Here is a 25666-nt window from a genome sequence, read left to right on the forward strand (position 1 = left end):
AACAACAGAAACAACAAAACAACAAAAGAGAAAGGAGAAAGGAGAAAAAAGAAACAAAAAGAAAAGAAAAGAAAATAATAAATAAGTGAAAAGGAAAACAAAAAAAGGAATTGGGAACTACGTCTGACCTGATTCCTCAAAGAGGATACATAGGCGCTTCACGGCTCGGTCATAGTGTAACAAAAAATCAAAAATCCCCAAGCAAGAAACTGGGGCAGAAGTTGTGTTTGATGTAAAGAAATCTAGTTCCGAAGGTTGTAAATTTTGAACCCAAATTGATTCGTTTTGAGCCGCTAATACCCTTTTTTTCTAGCCTTATCCAAAATCCCACGTTACGGTCCAAAGAAGGACCTTTTGACCAGTCTTCGAAAGATGCCAAGTCATGCAAATGGAAGTCGAGAATAACACTCTGATCCCCGGTAGAAAAGTAATAAAATGAGAGAGTCTTATCGGTGAAAACCTTCACGGGCACCTTGAGGTGGCTATAAGTTGAGAGAAAAAACAAATGAGAGAGGCTTGATAGTGAAAACCCTTCGGGCACTACAAGTCGAATAAAGATTGAGAATAAGATAGGAAAGCACCAGATGAAGATTGTGAAAGGCGATTAACGACGGAGGATAGGCCACGTGTGCATGTCATGGCCAATAGAGTTGGTATCCACATATGATAGGTTTTACTTTGTAGTTTTCTTGTTAGGAGTCATCTCTTTCTTTTGTCTTTTACTCCGTTCCTTTTACCTTTGTCATTTCCTCTTTTTGAGTCTCTTTGGTCAGAACAAGTGAGAAATGATTTCAAAATTTGCCATCGGCTTTCCAATTATGCAAGACGAGATCTGACTAGTACATCAAAGTGGTATAAGTCAGGAAAGAATAAGCGCAATGAGCTGGTAATAGTCAACATGCTTTGAGGTTCGCGCAAAATACCCAAGATTGGTCCATATCAATTCAGGGACAGTGCAACAAAAGGAGGGCCAGGGGGATTGAACCAAGGGTATATTCGATGATGAGGTTGACAAAAGGGTGGACCAGTATCAAGAAGGATATCCCTAGTAGAAATCGAAGGTTATAAGACCAAGGCCAGCGGAAAAATCAAGAAAGAACAACGCGGAAAGCGTTGGACATAATTTGGAAATTCATAGGAGACTTAAAGGTTGGGGAAATGCCAGTTCACGAACAGTACCACAAAAGAAGATATTGGGTCTGCACGGGAAAAAGGTATTTCAGTAACACAGACGATGGAGAAAGTGGTTAATCAATAAACATGCAAGATCTTCAAGTGAAGTCAGCTGTCATGAAAAATACATGGGGTCAGATAAGGAGACTGGGAATATGGTTGAGAGGTTTGTTAATAAGGAATCGTCAAGAAGGTCGGAAGGAATCAGCCAAGTTTCAAGATGGTCAGACAACGCATAGCATGAAAAAAAAAGGGAAAACCATCCCCAGCAGGAGTATCACAACCAACCACCACGTTTTAAACTGACCAAATTCTTTCTTTGATTTAAAATAGGGACAGGAAATGCTATTGATGACGGAAAGGTATGATATAAGGAAAGTTATCGAATTGGGGCAGAAAAATTTTCGTTCATTTTTGAAAATTTTCCTGAAGTCAAGTACCCACTTGAGGAAGAAGGAAGATAACATAAGTCTTAAGGGAAGTAGTCTTTGAAGGAGGAAGATAACATGTTTTGAAAAAAAAATATTATCCCAGCAGTTTGCGGAGGAATGAAACACCAGTTTTGAGGGATGTAGTTTTGAAGAAGGAAGACAATACAAGTTTTGAGGGAAGCAGTTCTGAAGAAAGATAATTCAAGTTAGAAGGAAAATGGTTCAGGAGGCAAGGGGGAACAATAACAATACGAATGCAGTTCGAAGTTGTTGTTGAAGCCAGGAGCCCGCCTGAAGAGAGGAATGACGTTTTATTTTCTAAGTTGTTGTTGAAGTCAGGAGCCTGCCTGAAGAGAGGAATGACGTTTTATTTTCGAAGTTATTGTTGAAGTCAGGAGCCCGCCTGAAGATAGGAATGGCATTTTATTTTTCAAGTTGTTGTTGAAGTCAGGATCCCGCCTGAAGAGAGGAATGACGTTTTATTTTTTAAGTTGTTGTTGAAGTCAGGAGCCCACCTGAAGAGAGGAATGACATTTTATTTTCGAAGTTGTTGTTGAAGTCAGGAACCCGCCTGAAGAGAGGAATGGCGTTTTATTTTCTAAGTTGTTGTTGAAGTCAGGAGCCCTCCTGAAGAGAGGAATGACGTTTTATTTTCTAAGTTGTTGTTGAAGTCAGGAGCCCGCCTGAAGAGAGGAATGGCGTTTTATTTTCGAAGTTGTTGTTGAAGTCAGGAGCCCGCCTGAAGAGAGGAATGGCGTTTTATTTTCGAAGTTGTTGTTGAAGTCAGGAGCCCGCCTGAAGAGAGGAATGGCGTTTTATTTTCGAAGTTGTTGTTGAAGTCAGGAGCCCGCCTGAAGAGGGGAATGACGTTTTATTTTCGAAGTTGTTGTTGAAGTCAGGAGCCTGCCTGAAGAGAGGAATGGCGTTTTATTTTTAAGTTGTTGTTGAAGTCAGGAGCCCGCCTGAAGAGAGGAGTGGCATTTTATTTTCAAGTCTTGAAGTTGGGAGCCCGCCCACATAACAGAGGAATACATTTCAGTCTTTACATTTCAAGTTTTGAAGTTGGGAGCCCGCACATATAACAGAGGAATACATTTCAGTCTTTACATTTCAAGTTTTGAAGTCGGGGGCACGCCCGTATATTAGAGGAATACATTGGAGTTTGAAGTCAGTAAAGAGGAGGGTTACAACAAAGATCCCCAGTATAAATTAAAGTTCAGAAGTCGGAAGGAAGGCAACACTAGTCGGAAGAAGGTAGTTCAAGCTTCGAAGGAAAAATAATTCGAAGCTCACAAGAAGGAAATAAGCAGTTCAAATTCGGCAATCAAGAGAGAATACAAATCAAGAAACATCAGAGGAAACACAAGGCAACAAGACAGCAAGGCAACAAGGCAACAACAGTCACATGACCAAGTTTGAGAATAAATCTTTGTAATTCATAGACCATAGCTTAGTATAACTTCTTTATTTTTTATCAAGGTGTAATAAGGAGTTCAGTAAGCAGTATCAGTAGCAGCAACAGTAACAGTGAAACCACAGTTCATGGTAGTCCCAGCTACCGAAACTTCCCGAACTACATTGACCTGATTCCCTTTTAGCCAGGGATATGTAGGAAAACCTTCGAAGCAGAGGTTCGGTCAAATCTTTCAAGAAAATGCTTCACACGGAGTGTTCAAACAGGCAAAAATCGCTCGTATCCGCTCACTTTATCTTTGCACGAAAACTCTTCATGTTTTCAGACAAAGTGGGGCAGCTGTGAGCACGTGATTTTTGCCTCACAGGAACTACTCCAAAAGAAATCAAAAAATAAAATAGTTTTTCTTTGTACGCAATTTGGAGAATTTTCGTGGCACTTTGTTAATTATTCGGTTGTCTGTGCATGTTCATCTTTGTTTTAATTAAAGAAAAATACAAAAATAGGTTGCATTGACATTTAGGATTTAATTCTGTAATTCGGAGTAGTTAAGTATGCTCTACAAAAATGAAAAAATTCACAAAAAGTAATGTACTTCGCATTTTAATATTTAATGTCAAAATCGTGTAATTTTCTTTTATTCAATCTTGTGTGATATTTTTAAGAGTTAATTAGCAATTTAAGTTAATTTTGGTTTTACAATTTAAAATAGGATTTTTAGGTTTTTAATTTTGAAGATTAGTTTAAAAAGAAAAGAAAACAAAAATGAAAGATAGAAGAGAAATCGGACTGGGCCATATTAATTTTGACCAAATCCAGCCTAAATTTTGTGTCTAACCTGGTCCAACTGATCAGCCCACTCAGACGTCCCAAACGACGTCGTTTATGTCACTTTCAATCAGTGTCATTGGATTGAATCAATCCAATGACCGAGATCATCTATTCCTTACCCATTCCCCAACCCGACCCGTTTACCGGAGATGGATCCGGTCTTAGGAGTGCCTAAACGGCGCCGTTCCACTTAAATGATCAATCAAGGCCGTTGATCTCATCAGATCAAACGCCAAGATTCGTTTCCCCCTCTGGTATATAAATCTAATCCCTTACCCGTTCCCCCCCCCCAAGCCAAACCCCTCCCCTTCGTCTCCAAGAACCAGAGACCAAACGACCCTCCAGCAAACCCTAGCCTCCCTCGTACCCCTTCGCCTGAAAGTCGGCGGCAACGATGCCGGTGACCACGAAACTCACACCCCTAAACCTTCTAACCACCCTCAACACAAATCCCTACCCCTTTAACCTCGAATCATCCCGGTTTGTTTCGAATCTTCAATCAAAGATTTGAGAAAAACCCTAAACCTACCCAACCAGTCCCAAGTTCACCCCCAGCTCCACTTGACCTCCCTCGTTCCCAAACCACCCCTACTTTGGCTCAAATCTTGCTAGAACTGGTCGAATTTTAAATCTATTGAAGAACCCTAGAGAGCCAAAACCTGGAACCTGTCCGAGTAAAGGGGAAATTGAAGGTTCTTAATCGACCTTAGTCGAGTGTTTTCAGTCGAGAACACTCGATTGAGGTCCGTTTGGATCTCAAAAGTTCGAATCGAAGTTTAAAATGGGAACTGTTTGGAGTTTAGCCTGTAATTTTGAGGTATTTTTCTTGTTTTTCTTTTCTATTTTTGTTGTTGTTTATCGGCTTAAGTTTCGGTGTAATTCATCATCTTTTCGACTTATTTCTCTCTTCTCTTTCTGACCTTTTTTCTGGTCCAGTTTTTCTTTTTTTTCTCATGTGGTTGATTGGCATATGTTGAATCAATTGAGTGTGTTTGTCTTTTAGTTTGGTTGTAAAAGTCAGTGTCTGTAATGTTCTTGTACAAAAACTGTGTCTAGTCTTGTAATTGGTTACTAGTATTACTAGTTCAAATGGTCTCATTTTCTGTGATGTTTGGCTCCTTGTTTTTGTTGTTCATCATTTTACATATAAATTCAGTTTATTTTCGTCCAGTATGTTACAGTATTTCATTAATTTTGTTTAGTTTAGAGTTGTGAATATAGTTAGCCATTCCCACGTAATGTGTCAATCATGGTTGGAAGTTTAACTTGGTTATGTTCAAATATGTTTTGTCCTGATTCGTTGGCCTTCATTTGGATACCATTTGATCTAATCTGAGTTCTAAGTTTGAACTGCTAAGTGAATTTGAATTAAATTGGTTATAGCTGCTGTAGTTTGGTGATCAATTAGGAATCAGCTTAGTTATTTGATTAGGGAATGAGTTATAGCCGATAGGTTTTTGGGTGCAGATTGAAAGGGAATTGGACTAGGACAGTAAATCACAATAATTTCAGGGGTAATTTGGGGTTTAAAAGTTGGGCAAATGGTCTTGCTAGTGGGCTATCAGTAAAGTACTTAATTAATCATTAATCTAATAGTTAGTGGGAAACAAAACATAATGGTATGTGGAGGCCTAAAAGGAATCGATTAAAATATAGCATGACCCATACACCTTTGAATTAAACAATGAAATTAGACACTTAGTAGTGGATGTCAGGGAATATGATGGAAGAAACACATTTCTTAATGATTTAAGTGTTAAAACAGGCTGGAAAAGGGGTCTGTCTTAGGGTATAAAAAACATGGCAGACCTTAGAATGAGGGGGGATTTATTTTGGAGAGTATTATAAGGGGGATTCGGACAGACTAAGAGGGGAGAGATATAGAAGTTCAAAAGAAATAAGAGGAGAGTTTTTCAGACCTGGAGTAAAAAATAGAAGTCTTAAAAACCTGAAGGAGGAGGGGAGTGAGAGAGTTTTGAGAGTTCTTTGAAGAGGCAGTCTCAGACAGCATTTTAAAAGCTAAGGCATTCAGTTTTTTTTAGAGTTCTGGAGAGTTTAAGAACAGAAAACCAAAAAAAAATATATTGTTTCATTGCATTCATAGGTGTAAGTCAAATTCTGGATAGTGATTCTCATTGCTGAAGTGGTTCAGTAGTCTACTGATTAAGTTTTGGTTTAATTCTAACTCTATTGAGTCTATTCGTTTTGATATTTGCTGTTGCTATTGGTTTTTGCAACTTGTTCTGGGTTGTGGTCGAGTTGATTTTGGGTAAAAATTGGTCTTGAACTGTGATGGTTGCTGTTTGAATTCCTGGTTGCTGTTGTTTGCTCTTCTGTTGCTAACTCCTCCTTCTACTCGATTATATTTCCAGGTTCCTTGTTGTCTCTAATGCTTTGAAGTTTCATTCGATGTATCTGAACGATTATGAAATCAAATGATGAGGCACTGCTATCATATGAATTTGCTTATGTATTTCACTATTAGTATAGCTTGTAGTTATAAATTTCAAATACGCATTAGTAATTTCTTAAACTTGTCTTGTAATTAAACTAGAAAGACTGTGGATTATTGATTATATGACCATGAATTTATACTGGACTATATAAGCTGCTCGTAATAGCCAATTGCTATAGCTTCCATATTTAGGGTGTTGGGATCATAAACGGGTATAAAATTAGACATGACTTATTGTACGAATAACATGGTATAATATCTAATCACCTCAATAAGTTAAGCTTTTTCATGATTGTCCGTGTTAATTCCTAGCATGAACAACGACTTTAAATCTGATAGATACGTGAACTGGAGTTGGTAATTTTGGTTAGCATAAGGGCTGGGGTAAAGAATCAGATTAATTGTTCGTTTCGTTGAGCTAGTTCATTAAACTTTATGGTTTTAAAACTTTCAGTGAACACTTGTGCACATTGAACTGAAGCGTTGTTTAATTTAATGGCTGGGGATCGATAGCCCCTTTGCATAAAGTGTAAGCTTCAGGGCCGAAATAAATGGTCTAGGCCTGGGTCTGACATGCATATCCGTTTGGGGCCTGGACCCATGTCTGTGATTGGTCCAGTTTGTGCTTGGCCTGGATTATGATTCCTTCGCGTAGACTGTTTGGAGTTTGCAGATCTAGATGTAGTATTTCTTAAAAGATAATAATTAGTTAGGTTTTATTTTTATTATTAGAGACAAGTAAAAAATAGGAAAATCACCATAGCTTTTAGGTTTGCCTTTTGAATAATAAAAATGAGATGAGCCTCGCTAAACAAACAAATAAACTACGGGGCCCTCATTAAATGTATATAAAAATACATAGATTTCGGGATGGGCCGTTTAACGAATTTCACGGATTTTCCCCAAAGTAATAACGCGCTAGTCTCTGTAGGCGCGTATTTTAATAGTGTTACCTTTCTAAACTCGGGTGCGCATTTATGTGACTCAAATCCAAATCTTAACGATGTTAAAATATGTCAAAAACCACGGGTGCATTTATGTGACGTGGTTCAAGACTTGCTTTAATGACGTTGCAATTTTCCTTAAAAAATAGATAAAAGCGGTTGAAGTTAAAATTTGCACATAGGTTCAACATGTATTAAAATCAGATAGATAAGCCGAATATGACAGTTGAGCGACCGTGCTAGAACCACGGAACTCGGGAATGCCTGACACCTTCTCCCAGGTTAACAGAGTTCTTTATCCGGATTTCTGGTTCGCGGACTGTAATACATAGTCAATCTTTTCCTCGATTCAGGATTCAATCGGTGACTTGGGACACCATAAATCTCCCAAGTGGAGACTCTGAACTAAATAAATAAATCCCGTTACGATTGTCCTTTAATTGGAAAAACTCCCTTTACGCCCCTTTACGGGGTGTAGGTGAAAATGGAGGTGTGATAGAGGGGCTACAAAAACAGGAGCAGATGTTGGAGCAGAGTATGAGGTTATTTTGGCTGGTGGAGCACGGAAAGTTTGGGATGAGGTGTCAGGGTAGTTGTGGTAAGGGGTAAAACCTAGTGCATGTTGAGGGAAAAAGTCAATGGTAGTGGGAACCTGGGTTTGTGATAGTGGTGGGATAGTTGCAGGGTTTCAGTGTAGTTAGAAGGGAATGAAGGTGGAGGATGCCCCCTGATCCAAGCCTGATATATTTCTGCCATCTGCTGTTTCAACCTTTGGACCTCCTCATTCAATTTAGATTCCGACTCCACAATCTCCTTCGGTGGGTCAACAACACTTGTGTCTAAGTCTTTGCTAGCCATGACTACCTTGCTCTTTCACCTTGTATTGTATGGATGAATCGCTAGAATGCCACAAATCAGCCACCTTCCTTTTGATAATAATAAGGATAACAAAGAGGAGCAAGACAAAGCCAACATGTTAGCGTTAGGGCATTTATCATATAATAACATCACATTACGTGCAATGCACCTATCATCAATTAACTGTGAGGAACGCAAGGTCATATGGCATCATCCCACTAGTCTCCTTGCCCTTTTCCTCTTTGTTTTCCTTTCTAGAACTCCTTGGTTTTTCATTTTCTTTCTTCTCTTTTTCTTTATAATTTTCACTCTTTTCTTTCCTTTCATTTCATACATCCCACAACTTCATCCTTTTTTTTCTTTTACTTTTTTTTTTTAATTTCATAAACGATTTAATCGAACCCTATGTAGGTTGCCAACATATCATGTTCCACATGAAGCATATCAAGCGTAGTTCTGAAAAAGCAATGGACAAAATAAACTAAAAACTAAAATCTTTTTTGGATTTTTCAGTTATAACTTTTTTTCTGAATACAGAATCAGAAATACGACAACGAAAGACTCGACAAACTCAACTTGACTATGATAGATTCTGACACCACCTAAAAGACTTAGTACTACTGTACAGGACTAGAAAGTAAAAGACAACATAAAAAATAGATTCAAAATATAAAAAAGTCTCCTTAAGCAGCTCTTGAATGTAGAGGTCCTGACTAGATGGTCCTGGGGCGTCCGTCATGCTCAAGTTCTGACAAATGGATCCATACCTGAATGAGAAAAATAAGACCAAACATAGTTAGTGACTCAAGACACTATGTAAGACCAAAACACTTCCTATTAGACACATGCAAGACACAATTGAGGCAATTTTTGCAAAACGGCCTACGTGGCCAAGAGGTTGATAAAAGTGAAAACTTAGCAAGATTGACCTCTAAGACATGGAAAATGCCTCACTAAGGTTTATATGGCTTCAAACTCCCAATAATAATGACCCTCACAATTACTTTGCAGAAATGGCCCAATTTGCAAAATAGGGTCGGTATGGCCAAACGCGGTTAGAGATGCAAATTCGACAAGGACGAACCCTAAAGTAATATGACACCTAGTTGCAAACTCAAGATTCTAATACATGGTTCACTGTTACGAAAATGGTCACATTTTACAAGAACAACCGATGTGGCCCAAGAGTGGCTAGAAATATAAATTCAATAAGGACGAACCCTAAAGTTAGGAGAAAACTGATTGTAAACTCAAGACTCTCCAGACACAATTCAACAAGCCACTTAGCGAAAAGAGCCATATTTTGCAAAATGACCTATGTGGCCAAAAGTGGCTAGACATGCAAGATTTGGCTACAATCCTCGAAGCCAAGAACTTAAGACTCACTAGGAAGACCAGATCCTATGTGGTTGCCTACGCATCCTTCCCCGAAAGACGAGAACCAGGTATGCATAGTTCAGAAAGATTGGATACGAGCGAGAATTAAAAAAAACTGATTTGGAGGAAACATATTTTTTGTCTTTTTTTGAAAAATGATGGGAAAGTCATTTTTTGGTCTTTTTCTTGAAAAACAATTGTGAAAGAAAAATATAATTGGGCCCTACTTGCTTCATTTTTAAACTTCACCCTCTTTTCTTTCTCATTTATCCTCAACCATCATTGGTCCGTCAAATGATCCCTTATACCCTTGAAGAATGTAATATGTAGCACATAGGGTGCATCAGGATGGTCTTTTATTTTTGGGACACCTTTCCTAGATGGACCTAACCCCTGTGTTGAGTGCCCAAAGTCAAATGCACGTGATGCAAACAAACATTCCTACTAAGGATCCGGCATGATGCTATGTTATTCTAGGTTTTGTTCTAGACATGGCTTATCAAAGCGGACAACTCGAGCAGAGGTGGGGGCAATGTACTAGGAGCATGAAAGTCTAGCCGGCGTAGTTGTTGATCCAGCTTCGTTCTATTTGGTACGATTTCTAACAAAAAAGTAGGTCATGCGTACGTGTGCACCATATTTTTAAAAGACTCAGAAGGGAGGCGTAAGAAGACATTTAAATACAATTCAAATAATATCAAAGCGGTAAATGAGTGAAAATTACCACATTAGACCCACAAACACAGTAATATCACAAACAATAAAGCCAATTACATATTACATTACAAGCTCGAATTTTGAACCCTGAACCAGAGATTCTGGGTTCCATCCCCAGCAGAGTCGCCAGAGCTGTCACACCTCCTTTTTCGAAGGAATAGAGAGTTTTTCCAATTAAAATAAAATTAATTGAAATGAAATTATTTATTTATTTCAGAGTCGCCAGTTGGAATAATAATATGGTGTCCCAAGTCACCGGTTTGTTTTAAATCCCAAATCGAGAAAATTTGACACTGTTTTAAAATCTGTGAAAACAAGAAGACTGGGTAAGAAATTCTGTTAATCCTGGAGAAAGTGTTAGGCATTTCGAGGTTTCGTAGTTTTAGCACGGTCTCTTTTAATCATACCTGACTTAATTAATTTTTTAATCACTCATTTTAAAACCTATGTACATTTACCTTTTTACGGCTTTTAATTACTGAATTATGGAATTATGGGATTATCAAGAAAAAGTGTCACGCGTACATGTACTCGTCTCGTTTGGCGTGTCAAGAATCATGTCACGCATACGTGTACACAATTAGTCACGCTTCGTTAATATTAAGAATTGTTTGGCCAAAGTCGCGCGTTCGCGTACCTTGATTTATTTTGGGAATCATAATTATGTTACGCGAATGTATACATAATTACGATAGTTCAATTAATTAATAACGCGCCTAAAGCATACTATCGTGTTCATAATTAGTGAATATGGGCTAGCTTATGAATAAATATATATATCCTCTGTTAACAAACAAGCAAATTAGCGAGATTTAACTACTTTTAAAAGATAAAATCAAATCGAAATAAAATAGAGCTCAAATTGCATTAGCAAACTTATTAACTCAAAATCAATTACTCTAAACCATATAATAGCTCATCCCTTTTCCTTTATGGAAATCATCAAAATTTCAAAGATATAGAATAACATAGAAATAAGACGAAGGACTACGAACAAATAAATTCACTCCCTACCTCCAGTTTGCTGCCAAACATCAAATTTAGATATCCTAATCTTCATATGCAAGCAAAACATCAAATTCATATATCCTAATCTTCATATGCCTAAATCTTTAACGCCTCACATACACTATGTCGTGTTGAATAACTATCATAACTTAATGATGTTTCTTTACTGTTGGTTTCTGATCTTTTGCTTTCTATTGCTCACATGCCTGCAGCCTCGAATTTCAACTTAATGAATACTTCAAACTCATAGAAACAAAAATACACATCCAACCCATGAAAATTCTCAAGCAATTTCATGATTTAGACATGATGTAATCAAGTATTAACAAGAATATTCATCTAACTTTCATAAGCCAAACAGAATTGCAGCAAATACCATAAACTAAGAAGCATATTAGAGAATAAGAACTTTCATTTAGCCAAAAACTCCAAATGAATTTACAAGAAATCAGACGACAATCCTAAAACAAAATGGAGAACTCGACATGAAGCGAAGAACCTCGCCGGGAAGCTCACTAATCTCAGATCGGAAACCTCGCCGATAAAGGAACCTTGACTGAGAACTCAAACTCGAATGGTAGCAATTTTGAGTTGTTGTTTTGATCGTTTTTGGCTGATTTTGGGGCTGGATTGGACTGGTTTTCGCAGTGCTTTTGGAGTGTTTTTAGTGTTGGAATGTGATGGGTCTTGGCAGGCTATGTTTGCTGCATTTTTTTTTTGGGTTGAGAAAGGGATGTTTCTGGATTTCTATGGACTAATTTTGGAGCATTAAGTGGCGTCTATGGTGGTTGTGATGGCAAACAGAGGAGACGACAGAGGAGGCTGACCTCGTTTTTGATAGGAGGGAGTTTTGTGGATGCTTTCCGATGATGGGGGCGCGGTCGCTGACCTTGATCGAGAGAGATGAGAGAGTCGTTGCTCCTTTTCTCCCTCTTTTTCTTATTACTGCCGATGGCTTCTGGAGAAGGGGTAAGGTTCTCGTTCTCTCTTCTGTTTGTTGCGGCAAGTCTTCTCTTTTGTGAGAATAAGAGAGGCGTCTTTTATTTTAGGGTTTGTTATATTTTGAAGGTAAATGACCTGATGAGTTATGGGAGTTTTGGGCTAAGAGGAATAAGCTATCCGAATTTGGGCTCAAATTTTGAACTCTTTAATTCTAAAGATCGATAAACTAACCAACTAAAACTTCTTCCCTTTAAATAAATTAAACTTAATTCAATTAATTAAAGTAAAACTATAGCATAATATGAAACTATTTTGTTTTTGTATTTTCAAGTAAGGGCAGAGAAAAGAAATAAATCGAAATCATAGTAAAAATCAAAATATTACAATAAAATACTAATGGCCTTAAGTAAAAGAAATAAGAAAATATGTAATGAACTATTTTTTTTGTACTTTCATTTTTTGTGTCTAAAAATTAAAATTGAAAATAAAAATATACTAAAATTCTATAAAATCAAATAGGTACTAAAAATACTACAAATACTAAAAATAACTCTTAAAAATCGTGCGGGTCAAAAATTACATACTTACACTAAATAATGTAATTATCCAGCAAAGGGGTGCCAATTGAAACCCCTTGGAGCTATGTGGCTCTGCCACTGCCTTTTCCTTTGGGAGGTGGAACTTTTGTGCAAGTGAGAAAAATGGTCTCTTATGTTTTGGGGCAAGTTCAAATAGCCTTTAAATATATTCTTGAGCAATTTTGGTCCTTAAGGCAAGTTTTTTTAAGATATAATTTTTGTTATTTTTGGTTTATTTCTAGTGTATGATGCAGTTTTGGATGTTGCATACAGTCTTTGTGATTTTACGAAACTTATCTAGTGTTTCTCGCTAATTAAAAATATTTAGTTTAGGAAAACTTTAAGGACCAAAATCGCTCGGAATATATTCAAAGAACGTAATTGATAGGTTATTTGGGTATATTTTTATGATCTAACAAACTTACTATTAAGAACCAGACAAGGAACTTGATACATATCCTCAAGAACTTAAATATCAACAAGTCTCAAGTTGGAGACACAGCTCAACTCTTCAGAGTTAAAGGAATAGCAGAGGGAACAGATAGCTACCAGTTCCCGAGGTGACTATACAAGTCAACTCTTCCAGCTGTAAAGTTATTGTCTGCATACACAACAGTGCGAAAATAGTGCAGCAGTCAGCTTTATGGGGAATGCCATTTATCTAACTTATTTGCATCATTCAAGTGATGTCATAAATGAATTATTAACATCAAGCAAAGGTAAAACAAAACACGTGCACATTCAAGAATTGATCAAGCATTCTCTCAAGTCATCTATCAATCTTGCAAGTGACTCTCAAGGACATCAAGAACAAAGAACAACAAAACAACGGACCAGTTCCATGTATCGAGTTATTACATGTCCTTAGTTGTGTTGTACCTTTGTTAAAGCACTCTACTTGTTAATTCCTACTTAGCTTAGTTATAAGCATTGTGTAGGAAATCTTTGTAAATCATAAACCCTTGTATTTATGTCTTGGCTAGAGTTAGTCGAGTTGTAAAGTCTTTGTAATAGAATTATTACAAAGTAGCTTGTAATAGTGTTTTTACAAGTTAGTGAGGGATTAAGAGGTTAATTCCTAGGTTACACTAGTTTGTAATCTAAAGTTTGCTCAATAGTGAAGTTGAAATCCTACAAGGGTAGGCTGTAATTTTTGGTCCCGTGAACTAGGAGTTTTTCATGTAAAACTCCATTGTATCATTTACTTACTACAGTATGTGTATTTTCTGTGGGAACTAATAGAGAACCTGGTTCTCTATATAGTTCGGTGGACCCTTAATTTCTATCAATTGGTATTAGAGGGGGTTCTTTCTATCAAGTGAACACCTAGAAATGATCATCATGGCTGCTCCTCCAAACTTAGAAGAAGGTCAGTCTACCTACAGAACGCCAAGATTTAACGGCCAGTACTATGGATGGTAGAAGACAAGGATTCACGACTTTATCATGGCTGAAGACTCAAAGCTCTAGGATATCATCTGCGATGGACCTTTCATTCCTACGAAGACCATTAGAGACCCCGTAGTGATAGTTCCTAAAACTAGAAAGGAATATAATGATATTGACCGCAAGGCTAATGAAAAGAAATTTCAAGCTAAGAAAATCCTCGTCTGTGGTATTGGACCTTGATGAGTACAATAGGATTTCAACATGCCAATCAGCTAAAGAGAACTGGGAAGCTCTCCAAACAACTCATGAAGGGACAACGTAGGTAAAGCAGTCCAAGATTAACATACTGACCATAGAGTATGAGCTTTTCAAAATGAAGGACGATGATTCCATTCAGGATATGCACACTTGCTTCACGTCTATCATCAATGAGCTTCACTCACCGGAGAGATCATCCCCAGGAACAAACTTGTTAGGAAGATACTTTGTTGATTACCTAATTCCTAGGAAAGCAAAGTAAATGACATTATAGAGGCAAATGATCTTCAGGAGCTGACCATTGATGAACTTGTCGGCAATCTCAAGACCTATGAAATGAATAAGAAGAAGAAGAAGAAGAAAAAGAAGAAAAAGAAGGAGAAGAAGGAGAAGAAGGAGGAGGAGAAGGAGGATAATGAGAGAAGAGAGCCCAAAAGGGAGAAGAACCTGGTCCTCAAGACAAATAGTAATGACTCAGGTGGTGAGGATGCTGATATGGCCTACCTGACAAGAAGGTTTCAGAAAATGGTTCACAGAAATTTAGGCATTCCAAAAAGGGGCAGGTCCAGCAAGCCAAAAGGGTATGACCTATGTCATAAGTGTGGCAAGCTAGGACACTTCATCAAGGATTGCCCTCTCCTCAAGAAATATCAGTACAAACACAACACTAACAAAGCAACTAAGAGGAACCAGGTTCTGACAAACGATTCAAGAGAAAAGATGACGCTAACAATATTGTGAAACTAGCCCTTGCTGCATGGGGGACACTTCCAGTGAATCTGAAGAAGATGATGATCAAGGTGATAACTCCATGAAGGTAGTGGGAAGTGAATCAGCTGAGTATGACTTAATCTTTGCCCTTATGGCAAAATTTGACAATGATGAAGATGACGATGATGATGATAAGGTAAACTTCTTAGATGTTCAAAGAAATCTAAAGTCTTATTCTCCAAAAAAACTTATGTCTTTGGCAAATATTTTAATTGATGTGCATCATAGTCTTATAAATGATAAATATGCATTCACTGTGGAACTGGGAGAAGTAGAACAGTCGAAAGATGATCTAGTAGTTGTGGTGGTAGACTTAAAGGAAACCATTGAGAGTCTAAAGAAAGAAAAAGATGTCTTAACTGAAAAAATTGCCAACATAGAACATGACAGAGATGATCTAGTGGTTGTTGTGTTCGATCTAAAAGAGACCATTGAGTGTGTAACAAAGGAGAAAGAAGTTTTAGCTAAGAGGGTTGCTAACATTGAGCATGAGAGATATGACCTATTAGTGGTGGTTGTAGACCTAACGGAAGCAATTGAGGAACTAAAAAGGGAAAGTAGGCTTAGAAACACTCAAAACGGAAAGGAAGTTGTAAGTGAAGCACACATTAGGCTTGAAGATGAGTTAAAATCAGTGAAATCTAGTCTGTGCGCAGAGCTTGAGAAAAACAGACAACTTTAGGAAGACCTAGGAAAAGTGAAGAGTGACCTAGAAAAATCACTTAAGTAGACCCGGTCCTCTGATGCAATCACTTCCATGTATACAAACAGTAGGGGAAATAGGTAGGGAATCGGGTTTCAAAGGAAAAAGACTCCCTACAACCCTCAGAGCAAGTATGTTACTGTACTTGATAAATGGCTCTGCACTCACTGTAGTAACACTGGCACTTTAAGGAAACCTGTAAGGCCAGATTTCAATCTCAACAAAAAAATAAAGTTTTTGCTGAAAAAGTAACTACTGCTAGGAAACCTGATCCTTCATACAAAAAACGTGTGATGCCTGCTTGGACCAAAAGAGCTCTCATTTACCCCTTTCCTCATTACAAGGGACCTAAACTTGTTTAGGTTCCTAAGTCTAACTCTTGATTTTCTTGTGCAGGTAATAGTGAAAGGGAGCAACCAACAATAGTACATGGATAGCGACTGCTCAAATCACATGATTGGAAGTACAAATGATTTTATTTCGCTGAAGGCCCTGCAAGGAGGGAGTGTATCCTTTGGAAGTGGAAAGAAAGGATACATTCTGGGAGTTGGAAGGATCGGGAAGTCTCTTTCTCACTCTATTTAAAATGTGTACTACGTGAACGGGTTGAAATACAGCTTGCTGAATATTTCCCAAATCTGTGACAAAGGAAACAAAGTGGAATTTTTATCCAAGATATGCACATCCACAAATATCCACATCGCTGAATTTGAGTCCTTGCAAAATGGAGATCTCAGTTGTTTGAGTGTTGTTGATGATAATGCTGAGCTATGGTATAGAAGGTTGGACCATGCAAGTTTCACATTGCTAAACAAATTGCTCAAGAAAGACCTGATTCGTGGTCTGCCCAATTCAAGCTTCAAGGATCACAGGGTATGTCATGCATGTGTAAAACGAAAGCAAGTCAGATCCTCTTTCAAGCCCAAAAAGGAAGTTAATACCTCAAGGCCACTTGATCTCCTCCATATGGATCTATGTGGACCTATAAGGGTGCCAAGTAGAAGAGGAAAGAAGTACATATTTGTTATAGTGGATGACTATTCCAGATTCACTTGGACTCTGTTTCTCAGAACCAAGGATGAATCCTTTCAAGTGTTTATAGCATTTGTGAAGAAGATCCAGGTGAAGATGAGCCATAATATAGTATGTATCAGATCTGACCATAGGACAGAATTTGATACTACCAAATTTGATGAATTTTGTGCTAAAAGTGGCATCACTCACAATTTCTCAGCTCCAAGAACATCTCAACAAAATGGTATTGCGGAGAGGAACAACGGGACTCTTGAAGATATAGTAAGAACAATGTTGATTGACAGTGGCATTGCAAAAGGTTTCTGGGTAGAAGCCGTCAACACTACATGCTACTTGTTGAACAAGTGCATGATCAGGTCTCTTCTGAACAAAATGCCATATGAACTGCTGAACTGTAGGAAGCCCAAGCTAACATATTTAAGAACATTCGACTGTAAATGTTGTGTCCTTAACAATGGAAAGGAAGCATTTGGAAAATTCGATGCCAAAAACAATAACGGAATCTTTCTAGGCTATTCATCACAAATCAAAGCCTACAAAGTATACAACAAAATAACTTAATGTGTTGAAGAAAGCATATATGTGATCTTTAATGAATCTCGTGACCCATGTGGAAAGGATTTGAATGATAAGAATGATCAAGACGAAAAACAGTTAATTGTCCCTGGTGAAGTCATTGCCATGGCAAATGGAAATGCTGATATGATGAGCCACGTTGAGGAATCAAATGAGGATGGTGCAACCATATCTCCAATTGATGGAGAGGAACCTGGTCCCTCAATCATAATAATTGAAGCTGAGAATAGAGTGGTCGATGTTGTCCAAGTCATCCCATATGCTAAGATAAGGAGAAGCCAAGGTTCACAGTCTGAATTACCTGGATCATCTAACAATGAGACTCAAGCATCTTACTGGAAGCACAAAAGTTCACACCCTCTTGAAAACATAATCACTCCTCTTGATTCAGGAATTCAAACTAGATCAAAGACAAGAAACTCACTTGCCTTCTTAGCCTTTATCTCTCACATAGAGCCCAAAAATATCAAGAAAGCATTGAAAGATGCATATTGGATTACAGCTATGCAAGAAAAGCTCCATCAATTTTAGAGGAACAGTGCGTGGCACCTGGTTCAATGACCCGCTAATCGAACTGTTATAGGAATTCAGGTGGGTATTCAGAAATAAACTTGATGAGTTTGGAAAAGCAACAAGGAATAATGCAAGGCTAGTAGTTCATGCCTACAATCAAGAAGAAGGGATTGACTATGATGAAACGTTTGCTCCAGTTGCTAGAATGGAGGCCATCAGAATTCTCATTGGCTTTGCATCTCATATAGAATTCAAATTATTCTGAATGGATGTAAAAAGTACATTTCTGAATGGCTTTCTAAAAGAAGAGGTCTTCGTCAAGCAACCACTTGGATTTGAGAATCATGAGCATCCTAAGCACGTCTTTAAACTTGATAAGGCTCTGTGTGGGCTAAAGCAAGTCCCTCGTGCTTGGTATGAAAGGTTGTCAAAATTTCCTCTAGTAAATGGTTTTACAAGAGGAAAAATATAAAACACCTTTTTTATGAAGAAACGAGGAAGGAACCTGCTCATTGTACAAATCTATGTTGATGACATTATTTTCGGGGCAACAAACGATTCTCTGTGTGAGAAATTTGCAAAACTCATGGGGAGTGAGTTTGAAATGAGCATGATGGGGGAACTAAACTTTTTCTTGGGTTTAGAAGTGAAGAAAACTCCCAAGGGGACAATGATAAGTCAACAAAAGTACATCAAGGAGCTGCTCAAGAGATTTGACATGGAAGGATAAAAAATCATTGATACTCTCATTGCAACAACCACTTGTCTAGACATGGATGAACCTGGTTCCTCTGTGAATGAGACCATGTATAGAGGTATCGTAGGGTCACTCCTATATCTCACAGCTAGCAGACCAGATATTGTTTTTAGTGTGGGTCTTTGTGTCAGGTTTCAATCTAATCCAAAGGAATCCCATCTAAAAGTAGCCAAGAGAATCCTGAGATATCTCAAAGGGGCACGGTACTTGGTTCTCTATTATCCCTCATGAGATAATTTTGATTTAATTAGGTATGCAGACGCTGACTATGCTGGGTATCTGATGGATAAGAAAAGCACTTCTGGCATGGCACACTTTCTGGGTTCATGTCTAATTTCATAGGGTACAAGAAAACAAAACTCAATGGCCCTCTCAACTGCAGAAGTTGAATATGTGGTTGTTGCATCTTGCTGTGCTCAACTGTTATGGAGTAAACAGTAGCTAGAAGATTTTGGTGTGTTCTCTGAGCGTGTACCCTTACTATGTGACAATACCAGTGCTCTTAACATGGCCAAGTATCCAGCTCAACATAATAGAACAAAGTTCATTGACGTGCGACATCACTTCCTCAAAGATAATGTTGAAAAAGGGCTTACTTGTATGAAATTCTGCAGCACAGAAGATCAAATTGCAGACATATTCACCAAAGCACCGAGCAGATAGCATTTTGAACGAAATTGCATCTCTCTATGGTTGATGAAATCAAGCTGAGGACCTGGTCCCTCGAGGATTGGCTACGAAAGAGATGTATAGGTAAAATAGATAAAAAGTGTTTTTTACCACAGTCTAACTCATCTCTATACTATTACAGGTAGACATGCATGACAATTACATAGCAAAGAAGCAGCAAATGCATTGCACGTTGGTTAAAGGATGAGGCTTACATTTGCAAAAATTGTCGGAGAACCTGGTTCCTCGACACAGGTTAGTAGTTCCTCTGTACTCTCATGCATAACTTTTAAACGGCTGAAAAAGTCCCATGTCATCAATTGTCAATTTCTTTTCTCTCCCGCTGTTTGAACCCAAATGTCTCTCCTCTTATGAACCGACACAACTACCCAAATTGCCACCCACTCCTAACAGGTTCCTTACCCCTATTAAATAACCCCTTTCAGTCACTTTTGCAGTGATCTACATCAAAGAATCCAAAATTCCTCTTTTCCCTTCTTCAAACCAAACACCTTCTTCTTCAACTCACTAAACTCCATCATGACTAAAAATCAGGATGCCCAAAATGCTCCAGTCATCGTCCCCATTGTGCCTTCACCCATTAAAACACTAGTATTAGAGCCAACAGTCCCCACTCTGACTAGTTTAAACCCTAAATCAGAGTCACAACCACCCACTTCTCCGACCTAGTCAGGTACTGGTTCTCATTGGAGTCGCAAAACTTTGACTTCCAAAAGGTTTGTGGTTGTGACCTCTCCTTTTGCCTCGGATGAAGCAATGGTCGAACAGGATACTGTAGAGAGAGAAGAAAATCTAGAAGTCACTAGTCTGCCTGTGCAAGAAGATCTACTCTTGAGTGGGAACAAGATGTTGGCCATATCCTTACTGAATTGTCAATGACGGCCCCTGGCCTTGATTCTACAGGTAATACTCTTTTTACTTCTGAGTTTACCATAGGGGTACAAGAACAATAAGCCATAGAAAACATGTTGTCTATAGTTGTTGAGGGAATTATCATTGGGTGTAGTGAAGGCATGTCTGAGTTTTACGGGAAAGAAAATAGTACAGTAGTTGAGAGGGGAATTGGTGCCTATTGAAACATCAGCACCGGACAGTACTACTGGGGCACCTGCTGAGGGACCTGATCCCTTCACCCAAGATGAGTCAACCCCAAGTTCCTATCAATTACTCCAGGTCAATATTAATCCTTCTCCCTCTCCTCACTTTTATGTTGAGCCCTTATCCATAGGTGTCCCTGAGATGAGACAGTGTATGAGGAGGAAAAGGAGGATAGTGAATAAAAAGATTATGATAATGTTGCTCTACTGAGCTTTATTAGTGCTAGGAGTAGAAAGGCACCTCCCCAGAGGTTAATGTCTAAAAGACCCATCACGAGATTGCAAAAGAAGGAAGACTTTGAGTATGTATTAAGGAAAAGTAAAATGTAAAAGAGGAAGAGGAGACTGGTGAAAGATGGAAAGATTGTCAATGAAAAAGTGGTGCCTCCTGCACAAGTTGTGAATGTTGATGATGAGGTCGAAGAGGAACCTGGTTCCTTGGTTCATAAGTCCTTAAAGAATCTTCCTAATCCTAAGACCAAAAGGGAGGCTTCTATTGTTAGAAAGGAGTTGAGAAGGGTTGAGGATAAAAATATCTGTTGAGAAAGAGAGTAAGATGGGTGTAAGCAATGTTGAGGACAAAAAATCTAGTGAAAATCTAGTTGAAGAATCTGGTGAGCATATGGTTGGGAAGTCCGTTGACAAAGTGTTATCTGCTGAGAAAGGAAAGAGTGCACGAAAATCAGTAAAAATGAAGACTGGTGCTAGTGAGGAACCTGGTTCCTCAAAAAAGGTCAAGGTTGATGCAACCCAGGGTCTTGTGAAAGAAAAACTGAAAAATCAAAAGGTGTTGTGGGGTCGTACATTTTCCCCTAATACTCTGTGTCACACCTCATTTTTACCCATACCCCATAAAGGGCATAAATATAAGGGAGATTTTCCAATTAAAGGACAATCGAAACGAGATCGTTTATTTATTAAAAATCAGAGTCGCCACTTGGGATAATTTATGGTGTCCCAAGTCACCGGTTTAAAATCCCGAATCGAGGAAAGTTGACTCTATTTACGGCCTGCGAACACAGAAATCCGGGTAAGGAATTCTGTTAACCCGGGAGAAGTTGTTAGGCATTCCCGAGTTCCGTGGTTCTAGCATGGTCGCTTTGATCTTACTTGGTTTATTATTATTACTAATTTTAGATCCTATGTGCATTTACCCCTTTACCGCTTTTAAATTAAAAATTATCTTGAGACGGGTCACGCGTATGTGTACCCATTTGTTTGGCGCGTCAAAAATCATGTCACGCAAATGTGTCCATAATTAATAACGCTTTATTTTATTAAGAAAGTTTAGCCGAAGTTACGCGAACGTATACTCCAATTTATTTTTAAAGAAATCGTAACCGTGTCATGCGAACGTGTCCACAATCGCGATAGTATTTTAAACGGCCCTAAAGGTTTCTCTACGAACATTTGTTATTTTACGTCTATATTATGAAATTAACACAAGAGCCATTTGTTATTAAGCGTCTAATTATAGCTTGCCTCAAATTAATTACCACAAATAATTGAACTAACACGATTTAAGGCCTAGGTGTTCAACTATTAGGGAAGGGAGGAGGGGCGTTAGATGTTCGGAAGCTGGGCTGCCCTAGTTAACATCAACAACAATAAAACTTTTAGACTTAAAAGGAGGCCCAGGACAAACGAGAACAGGGAGGCCACTCCTCATTTCCAAAGGGGCCTCCAAGACCAGACCCAAAAGTCAGTTGGGCCTACTGGCCCTGGCCAGCACATGACTGACTGGTATGCGTATAAACCAAGGTATAACTGAACAAAAATGACTCACTTGAATTTTAAAAGACAGTGCAATAGAAGATTATGATACAACACTCTCATTCTGAAAGAGAAAAATAAAGTAAGCTAAACATGAAACCAATTTAAACTAGATCTAAAGAAAAATAACGAAGCAAACTGAGACCCCTGCTATAGGAAAGCAGATATTTCCTAATATCGAGGCTTATCGCACAAATCAGACTCAAAATCTGTGGCATTGAACCATCAATTCAACTTGCATACAAGATTCAAATCCATACTATAGTAGCCTTAAAAACCTTACTTAGTACACATTTAAAGTCTAAAAATCGAATTGACTGCATTTGAACAAGTCCAAATCCTGACCTTAAAACGAAGAAGTAATGCAAATGACTGCATTTAAAGAATCAGACTAAGATGGATATCAAACTAAAATACCAGGTCATATGATATTCAGAAGCTCAGTCTCTGATCACATATTCAGAGTTTGAAAGGCAATAAGCGAAATTTTCTAAAAAAGAAAAGTAGACAGGTAGACTAAAATGTGAACACAGCTAACTGTGAATACAATTCAGAGTTCCAGATTTTATTTTTCTGATTTCCCACATCAAGCTTTACATTCGAATAAAGTGTGAAGATGTGTACCTGGGAATGAACAAAGACAAAAATGAAAAAATCAACAGGATCAGCAACAAGAATCAGCACTGAAACAGCCAGCAAAAACAGTCCCAACCTTAGAAATGATTTGCAACAGCTCAATACAACAAACTCAAACACTCAGCAGCCCAACAAAACTTTAGACCCAACTTTGGCGACCAAGTTCAGTCCCTTTCCCACTCGGATGAGTAAAAGTAGTTTCAAAAGTTGAAAAGGAATCCACACTCATTGAAATTCAATGAAACGGTAAAATTCCTGCCATTTTTTGTATTTTTCTGAGCTTTTCTTCTTTTCAGCTCTTGGGTCTTGCCTTGAAAGGCAAGAAAAGCTACCTTTATAGGCAAGCTCTTAGGGCAGACTTAGTTTTGCACTTTGCCCCCTTTTTCATTTTTATTATAGCTCAGATACCCCTTAAAGAAAATAGAAAATCAGAACCAAACTCTTCCACAACTTTCTAGAAGCTTCCCAATTCTGTTATAGCAAGATTCCCTTAGGTGACTTACCCAATTTACCCCTATTACCCCTATATTTTACCCTGAAACCCGGCCAAACATGAACATGGGCTTTGAATCCCCAAACGGGATCAATGCTTAGCCAGACATGGGCTTTGAATCAGGCGAAACAGAACGCCTTTAATCATGAGATCTTAGACTGCCCTCAGAGCCCAAAGACGAAACCCAAACAAAGACTAAAAACCAAACAAATGAATTAACAATCACAGATAGGCGGGGAACTTAATTAAACTAACTAACTAAGCCTAGTGACCAAAACAAAGACAAAATGAGAAATTTAAGTATGGCACTAATGAAAGTTAACCAGACCATAAACTTCAACAAAAGAAAGCTGAAAAGCCAACGGAATAACTACGAACACAAAATCAATCTTAAGGGAAACTGGGTCCAGAACTTGTTCAAATTTCAATCAAGGTAAAAACATAAAGAAAGGGAGAAGAAAAGAAGAGGATCAGAAGGTGAACTCGGATAGAAAAGAAAAAGGGAAAGAAACTTATCCTAGCAAACTCGAAATGGCATCGAGCACCTTGATTTAAATGAAACTGATGCTAATCACTTGTTCTTTGCCAAGAACAAATGAGCAACATCAATTCGTGTTGAATTAGGCTTTAAACTCGAGCAGATCAGAGGCTTAAGGTCATGCATGCCCAGCTTTGACGGAATTTTTAGGGTTCGAACTCAGATTTGTCATTCGGAAAGTTCTGGGGTGATTCGAGGGAATCTAAGTGGGAATTTAGGGTAAGGGAGAGACGGGGGTTCAGGGGTGTGATTTTGGGGTCGAACCGAGGCGGCGGCGCCACCGGAGAACACAGGGGCGACGCTAGGGTTTTCTTTCAAATCAAGATTCTAGACATTTTGGGCTTGTTCGATGGAAAGTGCTTGTAGATTTGGACTGAGGGAGTTGAGGAGGGTATTTGGTGTTAATCTGAGGTCGGTTCGTAGTGGCGCCACCTCCGGCGGTGGGGGAATTTAGGGCGGCGGCGTTAGGGTTTGGCAGGGGCGGGTTTGTGAGGGAGATGAGTCAAGGGTGGGGGCAGGTTTGGACATTGAAATACTAAGGGACCTGAGCTTCAGGACCGTCCGATGAAGAAACCTCGACGGTCCTGATCTGTTGCCTATGAAACGACGTCGTTTCGTTTGGGGGGAAGCCGGACTGGGTTAGGGTGGTTTGGGTCGGGTGTTGGGTCATTCCGTCTGGGCTGGGGCAATTAAATTGGTTTGAGCCCATATTTGAATTTCCTTCCTTTCTTTTTCTTTTTCAATTTCACAATTCTTTTCTTTTTCCAAAATAAAAATAAATCCTAAATTAATTAATAATAATTTTTAAACTAAATTAACCTACCCAATTAGATTAATCACTCATCATGGTATTTACAATAATTAATTAAATTTTAAATTTAAAGAAAACTATACAATTCAAAATTAAAAATGAATTATTTTTTGTGATTTTCATTTTTTATAAACAAACTAATTTGCTAATTAATCTAAAAATATAAAATTAAATCCTAAATAAAAATGCAACATATTTTGTATTTTTCATGAATTAAATAAAACAAACGTGCACAGACAAATGCAAATAATTAACAGAAAATACCACAAAATCCAACAAAATTGCAAACACTGAAAGAAATTATTTTATTTTGAATTTGTTAGAGTAATACATATAGGGCAAAAATCACGTGCTCACATATGGTTGGCATGCGTCAATTGGTGGAAATCTGCAAATTTCAACAGTGGACACACCTATTCATAGGTGATAGTCCCAAAGTGTATGAGGAAGAAGTACGAAGTTTCTATGCCGACTTCTTTAAAGTGGAAGACGATCATATTTGTATGAAGGTGAATGGATGGTGAATGGTGTTGATTTTGTGATGGACTCTGCTGTGCTGGGAACTATTTTAGGTGTTCCTGCTGAGGGTTTGTCTTCTGTTCAAGGAACCTGATCTTCGAACTTTAGAAATGCTATCTTGAAGGATGCGGCAGTTCAGCACGGGGAACGGGTACAAAAGAAGACCCTCCTTCCAGTGTACCAATTATTGTTTGAAATGGTGAACAAGGTCTTGTTCCCTCGTGCTGAGAGAAGGTCCATTACATCTCGAACAAATCGGATTGTCATGGAAGCACTGGATAACTACACCACTATCAACCTGCCTTCCATCATGTTAGAACACATGCAGAAGGTAGCAGATTTCAAGGATGGTAATCATGGGTTGCCTTACGGGTTCCTT

The 25666-nt window shown here is 38.3% G+C and overlaps 2 protein-coding genes across 2 annotated transcripts; both read left to right on the plus strand.

The window, feature by feature from the left end:
- Positions 1 to 1260: 1260 nt before the first annotated feature.
- Positions 1261 to 15116, plus strand: LOC138871960 (uncharacterized). The gene is made up of 3 exons (XM_070149887.1): positions 1261 to 1396; positions 1507 to 1535; positions 14625 to 15116. The coding sequence occupies exons 1-3, from the start codon at positions 1261 to 1263 to the stop codon at positions 15114 to 15116; spliced, it is 657 nt and encodes a 218-aa protein (XP_070005988.1).
- A 3629-nt stretch (positions 15117 to 18745) lies between these two features.
- Positions 18746 to 19607, plus strand: LOC138871961 (secreted RxLR effector protein 161-like). The gene is made up of 3 exons (XM_070149888.1): positions 18746 to 18933; positions 18982 to 19039; positions 19542 to 19607. The coding sequence occupies exons 1-3, from the start codon at positions 18746 to 18748 to the stop codon at positions 19605 to 19607; spliced, it is 312 nt and encodes a 103-aa protein (XP_070005989.1).
- Positions 19608 to 25666: the final 6059 nt, after the last annotated feature.

Source organism: Nicotiana sylvestris, chromosome 6, assembly GCF_000393655.2.
Source record: "Nicotiana sylvestris chromosome 6, ASM39365v2, whole genome shotgun sequence".
NCBI lineage: Eukaryota > Viridiplantae > Streptophyta > Magnoliopsida > Solanales > Solanaceae > Nicotiana > Nicotiana sylvestris.